General features: G+C 31.8%; 2 protein-coding genes across 4 annotated transcripts in view; one reads left to right on the plus strand and one right to left on the minus strand.

Annotated features, from left to right (window-relative positions):
* LOC117173967 (probable protein phosphatase 2C T23F11.1) overlaps positions 1–7,731 on the plus strand; it is an 8,516-nt gene extending 785 nt beyond the window's left edge. Inside the window, exons 1-5 of one of the 2 annotated variants that reach the window (XM_033362624.1) lie at positions 542–768; positions 1,055–1,263; positions 1,690–1,895; positions 4,422–4,647; positions 7,289–7,731. In XM_033362624.1, coding sequence (XP_033218515.1) covers positions 1,077–1,263; positions 1,690–1,895; positions 4,422–4,647; positions 7,289–7,677 — 1,008 coding nt within the window. In that variant the 5' untranslated portion in view covers positions 542–768; positions 1,055–1,076 and the 3' untranslated portion in view covers positions 7,678–7,731. Of the gene's footprint in view, positions 1–541; positions 769–1,054; positions 1,264–1,689; positions 1,896–4,421; positions 4,648–7,288 lie in introns of those variants that run through there. The other variant, XM_033362623.1, reaches the window with a different exon arrangement.
* Positions 7,732–8,291: 560 nt separating this feature from the next.
* LOC117173964 (ADP-ribosylation factor GTPase-activating protein 2) overlaps positions 8,292–10,204 on the minus strand; it is a 5,160-nt gene continuing 3,247 nt past the window's right edge. For both annotated transcript variants that reach the window (XM_033362616.1, XM_033362617.1), the window contains 2 exons: positions 8,787–9,171; positions 8,292–8,698 (listed from right to left, as the gene is read on the minus strand). In XM_033362616.1, coding sequence (XP_033218507.1) covers positions 8,444–8,698; positions 8,787–9,171 — 640 coding nt within the window. In that variant the 3' untranslated portion in view covers positions 8,292–8,443. The remainder of the gene's footprint in view (positions 8,699–8,786; positions 9,172–10,204) is intronic.

Here is a 10,204-nt window from a genome sequence, read left to right on the forward strand (position 1 = left end):
AAAACAATATTAATTTGTTCAAATAATTTTACAGTTATGTAAATAATACCTATTTTCGACAAATTCTAATATTTGTAAGTACTAATTGCTTTATTATGAGTACTCGTAGATGTTTAAAGACATTTAAATTTTTTACCATTTTGTTTTGTTTACATATTTTATTTTTGCTATTTTTCGAAAGATTGAAATATTTTTATGTTCTAATTTGCTTCTTAGGAATATTCTTTAATGTTAAAAGAAATTAAACTCGTTTAAACAATTGAATATTATTTAACCTCATAATTTATGATTTATTCTTACATATTATCGCGTTTAAATATTAAATTTTAAGCTGACTTTTTCCCATGTTAAATCAATGGGAAACTTCATGGTCCTTGCGCCAACCCTAAATATTAACCAATTTTGCTCAAATTTGAAATTTTTGTTGTTCATTCGAACAAAACTGGGGGATGAGAGCAGAGAAATATGAAAATAAGAAACAATTATCCTGACAAATTTTAGATACCCTGAAAGGCCCATAAAATATCATTTAAAAAATGGTAACAACTGTGTGTCATAGTTTATAATTTTTTTTCTGTATAAAAAATATGTCAATTAAGAGGTAAATTCGAGTTCATATTATTTCACGCAAAGAAACATAACTACATTTTCCAAAAGAAAAGACTGTTCATCAAGAAATAGATTTAAAATAGGCAATACGCAATTGAAAGATTTGGGATTCGGATTCATCGACAAAAAATCTACGGGGAACACATACTTTTATTCTAGGTACCGTAAACATTTTTTTTGTGTCCTGTGTAATTTTACGATGATACATTTGTTTCCCCATTTCTTTTCAACAGTTGATTACACAAATTTTGTTCGTATTTCGCACGACTTTTTCAAATGTAAATTCTATTATTTGCTATTTTTTCTGTGTCTGTTTCAATATATGGCTACCTACATAATTATCTCTGATCTATATAAAGATTACAATCCAGGGCGACTCATATGTTCAAGTATAATAAGATCGTTGCAATTTTTACAAGAAGAAACATTTTATTTTTTAAAACAGGAAGCCTTCGTTGAAAGAAGCAATGGGACAGACTCTAAGCGAACCAGTGACGACGAAAAAAACAGCTTGTTGTAGAAATGATAGTTATCGAGTGGGAAGTTCGAGTATGCAAGGATGGCGGGTGAGCATGGAGGATAGTCATGTTCACATTCTCTCCCTTCCTGATGATCCGGGCACCTCTTTTTATGGAGTCTATGACGGCCACGGCGGTAATAAAATATTGCAAAAAAAAATAATAATCCTCTTACAATTCTAGATTGAAAGAAACTTACAGCATTTCTAATTTTTCTATTTCATTTACGGAACATATTTTTGAAATCGAATTGTCACAATACCCGACACTTAAAAACAAGAAAGCATTTTTCTGGCCACTTTTATAGCTCCTTTCTATGAAGTTACGTTAAAGGATTTAGAAAATATATATTCACTGTTTAAGACATTTTTTACACATTTAGAAAAATGTTTATTTTTTTCAAATGAAATCAAAAACCAGAGAGTTTCAATATTTTATACTATTAAAATCTATTTAAACATCCAACATGTCCTGTTTTTTTCACATAATATATATATATATATATATATTTTAAATTTCAAAGTCTTCTTTCACGTTTTTCAACTGAAATATTTTTTTTCAGGAGCAGCCGTATCACACCATGTTAGTAAACACCTGCACGAATATATAACGAAGAGAAGCGAGTTTAAGAATGGGAATATTAGTCTGGCGATGCAGAAAGCTTTTCTTGAACTAGACAAGGACATGCAAAATGAATCAACTTTAAGAGAAAAACAAGCAGGCTCAACTGCTATTACTGTTCTTATCAAAGATAATATTCTTTATAGTGTAAGTTAAATTTTTCCCTTTTAGGCCTTGCGAAATTGGAAGCGTTTATATATTTAAATACCTTAAAAGTCAAAAAGTATTTTAATATGAATCTATAGTATACTTACTACACCCAAACATTTCTTTGGTAATAACAAAAAAAAATTAGATATGTACTTAATATTTCTATTTTAAAATTAATCATTTTTAAGAGCTGCAGCTTGAAACGGAAAAATGAAATTTTTCAGGAATAACAAAATGAGCTTTACCTATTTGGCATTCTCAATTAGTTTGAAATGATTATTTAGATGTTTAAATCTAGAAATAGTATATTGTGCTACAATTGCGGAAAGTAGGCACTTCCACACGAGTGAATCGTAGGCAAGTTGGAGGCAACGGAAACGACTCAAAGATGAGCCGATGGCAAGTACTGTGAACTTCACAAGAGTTGCAACTGTCTACTTTCAGCACCTGTTGAAGACGATATTGTTTGTAACAATTGCAGGGAATTTTTAATTTGAGAAACAATGAAAACGAATTCTTTGAAAGTGTATGGTAATTTTTGAAAATTTATGGTATTTTTTGAAAATTTTCGGTAAAATTACTGAAAATTCTCGATGAATTTGTAAATAACCGAAAATATCCAGAGATGTAAGGTATCCAAAGAAAATGACTAAAATACCGGAAATTTCGTTATTCAAAAATGTCGGTAATGTATGGTAACTTATCACTTCGAGTTTGTCCAATTACTATTCACTACTTAGAATCACTATCTCAAGCGTTAAATCAAAGTCAAATCATAAAGTGGTGAATCTGGTTCGAATTGCGCACGTGTCTCGGCTAGAAAAAGTCTTTTTATAACCGATTTTTACCACAGTTTTAGAATTTGTAACTTCCCGCACGCAATATATGCCTCGAAAAGCGAACATTTCGTGCAAAAGATTGTAACATTTTAAACAAAACAAATTTACAAAAATGATCGAAAATGGTACAAATCTCACTTTCTTCGGGTATTTCCTTAAAATTGTGTGAAATAAAAAAAATCATAGTGATTCATAAACTGTACGCTTCCAATTGTAAGTTTGTATTATCAGTTTTTTTGTCATCAAGCAAAAGTATACTTATTTTTCAAATCTGAAGATTGCGAATATATACCCACAACGCGCTTCAAATGCTTATAACTCGAATAGATAGAGACTAATGAGTAGGGTCACATGCCTAACAATTAGGCCTTTTTTTCCTCTAATTTAGCGACCCCTATTCCCACTCCCCTCTTTATATCTTTTTCTCAATTTTCACTTTTATAATACCTTTGGCTGGCTACACACCCAGGGCACCATCAGAGGGTTAAAATACATTGTTTCATGTTGTAATTGTAATGAGAACCCCAAAAGGGTTTAAGAATGATCTTTTATCACCTAAAACATCACATCTGACGTTAAACATAAGTTTAATCACATCACTTCTGAGTAAAAGAGAAGAAAAACGAAATGTGTTTTACCTTGTTGTCATTATCAATTATTTCAAATCGATTTTTTTCTCCATCATTTACTCTAAAAATAGATATGTCCTGATATTTTCCAATTATTTCTGTAAATTCAATATAATTTACCTAAAATCTATGCTAAGTTAAAAAAATATGCATTTACGAAGGTGCAGTATCAGAATTGTCTTTCTTTGCAGTTCTGTGCCGAAAGAAACAAAAAGGAATGTAACGAAAGTTTTGTTTTTCTATATAAAATATAATTTTTACATTATTATTTTTAATTTTTGTACCAATTGGCAAATATTTAAAAATGCTCCTTAATTTCGTTCGAACCCTTTGGCAAAAGTGTTTGCTTGTCGATAGGTATAACGTCAAAATACTTAAAACTATAACCAAAAACAATATTAAAGAAGGGAGGCTTTAACGAGTTGTCATTTTCAGTGCGTAAATGATTGAATATTATAATTTTTCAAATTTAAATTCTGCTTTGAAAAAAATATATTGGTAAGTATTTGATCCAGAACCTTTTTCGCGATTAAGTATTTCATTTCCAATACTTATTCGCATAAAACGTGTTCGATCAATACATTCCATTAACTTTTTTTATAAGCATTAAAATTGAGCATTTTGTATTTCAAGTAAAATTTCCGAATTTTGAAATTTGAATACTTAAATTTGAAATTGTTCAATTTATAGAGGCTTTTAGTTTGAAATGGATTTATTCTAGAAGACTCAATCGAAAATGGTAACATTTTGGACAATTATTCTGATTGAAATTTGAAAATTTCTAATAACACGTTTCTTTGGCTCAAGCAAAAAACTGTGCATGTACCGAATTCGCCATTATCTTGTAAGTAATAGGACATTTTCAACAAATTTTTCGAATAAAAGAGAGATAACAGAAGATATTAACCGATTTAAAAATGTTGTGTTCCCTTTTTTCGTTTATCAGTCTATGAACCTTTCGATTCAGGAGCCTTTAAATTCGGAAGTACACATTAGCACTCTATCGTGTAAAAAATAGCAATGAAATTTAATAAAGGCAATCCACTTAATTCCAGGCGAATGCAGGAGACAGTAGAGCAGTTGCAAGTGTTCGAGGACGAGCCGTCGCTCTAAGTCAAGACCACAAACCTACCTTGGCTACAGAAAAAAAGAGAATCGAAGCCGCAGGTGGTTGGGTTGAATTCGGGAGAGTCAATAGACACTTGGCTTTGTCTCGGGCCTTCGGAGATTTTATGTTTAAACAAAATAATCGCAAGCCACAAGAGGAACAAATCGTCACTGGTAATTTTTCAAGTTCATATTAGAGAATTATGTGAATTTTGTTTAAGCTTTTTTTTGAATTTTTCGATTATTCTAGGATTCTTTTAATTAAACATTCTATAATTTGTCTCGATTTTCCAATAATATTCTCAAATGTTTTGTAGCACTTCAGAATATTCTCTAATTTCTTGGAATGTTCTAGGATATGCTAGTGTTTTCAGATTTGATTTCACATTTAAATATGCTAGAATTGTATAGAATATTCCAAAGTTTTCAGGGATTTCTCGAAAATTCCTCCATTTATATAAAAAATTGGTGATTTATTATGTCTTACGGTCCACATATGAAATAAAATAGTTTGAGTCAAAAATCAAGTTTGAACTCAACGGTTATTTTTTTGATGAAAACTCCTTTTAAAATCCTCCTTACAAGTTTCGATACAACATGCGTACCTTTATCAAAGGTCTTTAAATCTGAACAAAAAAAATATAAAATTAGCGACAGTGTAAATACAAAGAAAAAATAAAGAAATATACAATAACAAAATTTTAGTCATAAATGATTATGTTTTGTAGGTTCTAAAACTAATCTAATTCAGGTATTTACTTTCATTTTATGTAAACCTTCAAATTATATGTATTTTGTATTTATACTATCACTAATTTTATAATATTGTTTTATTCAGAGTTAAAGACCTTTGATAAAGGTACGCATGTTGTATCGAAACTTGTAGGGAGGATTTTGAAAAGAGTTTTCATCAATAAAATAATCACTGAGTTCAAACTTGATATATGGCTCAAAGTATTTTATTTCAAATGTGGACCGTGAGACATAATAAATCAGCAATTTGTTATATTGATAATCATCGATCGAGGAGGCGTTTGATTTGAAAAACAAATTTTTTTTCAAATCTTTTGGTATTCATCTATTTGTAAACTTTCCTGAAAATTCTGTCATGTTTTGGAATGTTCTGAAATGCTTCATGATTTTTTCAAGATTAAAGGGGGAGGGGATATTTGTAAAAGTGTATGCTTCTAGAAAAAAATCCTGACGTTTTCATTTACTTCTTTTGCTTGTAACAAGATTCCCCAAGCTGTTCTATTTACAATTAGGTATCTCCAATTCAATCGCTAGCTAAGTTCACTTCGTTGATTGATAAGGGGGGAAACAATGGGCCAAATGACAGTTTTTGTCAAATTTGGATTTACGATATCGTAAAGACACCTTAACGACATGGGCATAGGACGTCGTAATGATATCGTAAAGACGTCACCAGATTTGGTGCCTATTGGGTTACCATTTCTAGTCAAATTACCATTATTCACTTTTCTCATGTAGATGTTAAAGTTACCATATTGAATAAAAACACGAATATTTTTGGTTAGAATACCATCATCTAAAATTCATAGTGCATTTGTAATTTTACAGTATCTGTCTGGAAACTTACATAACCTAAAAGCTAAATTCCATATTGAAAGTGGATATACATCATTGACAGTGAAAACGTTACTTTGGGAGTAGGTAATAATCGGACCTATTCTGAAAGCGGTAAAATTACCAGCAATTTTTTTACTGTGTAGGATGCATATTTTTTGCTTTAATCATGAAAAACATCATTAACAGTAAACAAAAATCTGCTCGCTGCGTGGGCACATTCTTATCACAACTTTTGTCTTTCAATTTCTTTTCTGTCTCGTGTATGGGGTTTCAAAATTTTTTCATGTTTTTGATACTATTTTTTAACAATTAAAACTAAAAACAGAACTATGAAAAAATTATTCATGACAAAAGGTCCACGTTTTGAGACCCCCTGAATCCGAAAAATTTTAGTGTGCTAAAGGACAAGTTCATTAGCCAGCCATTTTGCATAAAAATTCAAAAAGTGAGCGCATTTGGAATATTTTTAAGACCACTTTTCTCAAAATTCAGGAATTCTCTGTACGAAAATTCATAGTATTTAAAAACTCGAACAATATATCCTAATTTTTCAAGAAAATTAAAAAAATTGTTGTTATAATCTTGTAGGGCATTCAAAAATCAACATTTTTCTTCTCTTGACTGTTTTTCATAACGTGCGTTATTTGGCTTAAAATGTTCATTTTTGTGTGTTTCTTGGAATTTTGTAAATGCTATAACTCTGGTAATTTTTGATTTGATGAAAAAAGTCATTAGGATAAATTGTTGGACTTGTCGAATACTATGAATACCCCTACAGAAAATTTTTGAATTTTGAAAAAAGTTGTCTCAAAAATATTCAAAATGTGCCCACTTTTTGAATTTTCATCCAAAATGGCCAATCTAATAGATTAATTTTTTTCAAAAGTATCGTGAACACAGGCAGACATACATACAGACACATTCGTAAAAACCTGTTTTTCGGTTTCAGGTGGTCTTAAAACGTGGACATTTGACAAAAACTGGGGGGGGGGGGTAAAATTTTACACAACTCTAATACCTTCTATGATATGAATGTAATAAAAACTATTTTTCAAATATACTTATATAGAGAAAATTAGTTTTTATGATGATATTAGCAAAATAGAGCAAAAGTGGCCCGAATCCCATGCATTTGGTCCATTGTGTTCCCCTTAGTACTCAGTGAAGTGAAGTTAGCTGGTGTTTTAAGTGAAAGTACCTAGTATTTTCTCTTTCAATGTACAAGTGCTTCCGGACGTGAAAGAATTTGAAATAACCGAAGACTGGGAGTTCCTGATTCTCGCTTGCGATGGTATCTGGGACGTGATGACAAACCAGGACGCGGTAAAGTTTGTTAGAAGTAGATTAGCCTGTCCAAAAAAGAACGACGAAGAAGAGCAATTTGTAGATCCCGAGGAAATCTGCGAGGACTTATTGAAACACTGCTTAGCGCCTGACGTTCTCATGGACATTGGGTGCGATAACATGACTGTCGTCCTCGTTTTTTTCCTTCACGGAAAACCATACTCTCATCTAGTCTCCAAGTGCCAGCAAGTTCCAGTTGACTCTGAACTTCTAGAATCGATAGGCGATACCTCAAGGATTTCCACTGGAATCTTCGAAAGTTCTTTATAGAAAATGTATATTACAATACTATACCTAATTTAAATTAAAAATACTCGTCTATTAGTGTCAAAATTAGAAATACCGAGGATAAATTTAAATTATCAAGAGAGCGAGAAGAAAAAGGATCATTGTACATTTCATTTATATTATTTTATAGTCTTCTCTACACATCCTTTTTGTTTTTTATTTCTCTTTTTTTATCACGCTGTTAAAATATGGCTTATTTATTTACGGATGTAGATGCCGTGGTATTTGTTATGAATAAATCATTTTTACAAATGAGTTTCTTCAATTTAAGTGGAACTGCCTTTTTTTAATTGGAAAGGACATATTACATTTGAGTTCCGTACAGAAACGGAAAAAATGCGACTTAATACGCAGCATAAAACAATTATAATACTTGTCAATATGTTTCAATCAACTTGTGCAGGGGTGGAAATCGACTATTGTCCTTGCAAAATAGGGTTTCACCCTCCCATGAGGTGGAATCCGAACAATCATAACCGTGGGTTTCATCCGTTAACGATTAATAGAACAATTTCCCCCATCAGTAGTATTCAAACCAGGGGCATCTAAACACTGGGCCACCGAAGGCTCAACTGGGAAGGGTAGAGAGAAGACAATTTGTTTACTGAACGCTTTATTTAATACCTAAAAACAGTAAAAGGAGCTTCACCTTCACTTTCTCGCTCTCGGAAGCTTTTATTTACAATCCACAGAACAACACGGATAAGAAAACTTCACCAGTAACAATATTTAATGCCAAAATTTGTGTTCAAAGTCCATAACGGTCCTGTATTGATGTAACTGCAGCATTGGCGAGTGAACTTAACCTTCCTGCTACTTTGCTGACTCCCTGTCTCACACTTTCACGCACATCCTCAAGATCGACGCTTCCACCTCTACCACTGAGGTTCATTGAAAGTGAAGAAGTCGGCGAGGTCGGATTCGACTGACCAGTTCCGAAGTAATCTGCTGATGAAATACTCGATGAACCCTCGAAACGACGCAAATTGTTTTTCCGTTCCCACTGGAAAAATTAACGTTTATTTTCTTTATTAGTTTTAATTTGTATTTAATTGAATTATACGGAATAAAATGTAGTTTCTGAAACCAACATTATCATCATTGGCACTGTCACGGAAGTACTGATCGCTGCTGATGCCTTTGGCACTGCCGAATTTCTTCTGAGCTTCTCCCTCGCCGGTAGTTTTGCTCTCGACTCTGGAGTAATTTTGACGAGATGTAGCTCGTTTCGAGAGTTCTGGCTCAGCAATTACAGTAACTTCGTCATTACGAGGTTTGCTATTCGCTCCGGCACTCCTGAAACTGTGTTCAAATGCAAAATCATCAAGAGCATCCTCGAATGTTATTGTTCGGACGTCATCCTCGATCGATCGTAACCTCTCCGGTTCCCTCTTCGGCTCTGAAGAAGTGAACACTTTTGAAGATGATTCCTGAGTAATCGTACTCATGTCTCCAAAAGCCGAATGGCTCGCTCCTCTGAAAAACCAAAGAAAGAAAAACCACTGAAAAACTATTTTTTAAAAGGAATTTAACTTGAAAACTCGATATTTTAAAAGTTTTCCACATTTTTCGAGATAAATATTGAAATTAGGATGAAAAATCTAGGATTTACAGAGTATTTAAAAGAGGTTTTAATTTAAGCACCGCGTAAATGTTACGTACTTTTACTGAAATTGTATTGACCTACTTCCAAAATTACTTTCGTAGTGTAAATAAATTAGGCAAAAATTTCTGCATTTTCAATCTTCCAAGTTATCAAAATAACACTATGGTGCTTTTAATTAAAAATGATTTAATGGCAAATGCTCTAAAATTTGTAATTATTCAATTAGTCACTTATAGTTGACATTTGTATAATTACAAAAGCTTTCAAGTGCAAAATATTTAAATACGAACACTTTAAACTAACATTACTCAAACATTGACTCATTACAGGATTGAAAAATGAAATGAATAATCGAATTTTTGAATTTATTTCTAAGGTTTTCGACTTGAAGAGGTTCGAATATTAAGGTTTGCAGTTGGAAATCTTGAAGGATTCACATAATTGGGGGCCTGGATGCAATAATGTCCTATAAATTTATTTCGACGAGCAGCATTGGTCCCTAGGCAGTGATTTTTTAACACTACCCAGGGACCAACACTGCTTGTAAAAATAAATGTATAGGACGTTATTGCATCCTAGCCCTAAATTACACATTGATCAATATAAACGCTATTAGTTTAAATCTGTATTATTCATAATGCAACAAAGAGAAACGATGCAAATTTCAATTAAATTTTTGTATCGACATTGATGCTTTTAAAATAAAACTGTAAAATTTTAAGTCTTTTCTCGAAATAGTCCAAAATAAAGTAGAATCTCAAGCTTAAGCTGAAAATGAAGAATAAATTAATTCGAAGTATTCTGAATAAATTCTTTTATAATTAGCTGTTGAGGCGACTTTTTGCTACACATTTCGGTACTTGAGAGGTTCTTTAATTAATCAGTAAAATATCAAGATATCAG

Source organism: Belonocnema kinseyi, chromosome 5 (genome assembly GCF_010883055.1).
Source record: "Belonocnema kinseyi isolate 2016_QV_RU_SX_M_011 chromosome 5, B_treatae_v1, whole genome shotgun sequence".
NCBI lineage: Eukaryota > Metazoa > Arthropoda > Insecta > Hymenoptera > Cynipidae > Belonocnema > Belonocnema kinseyi.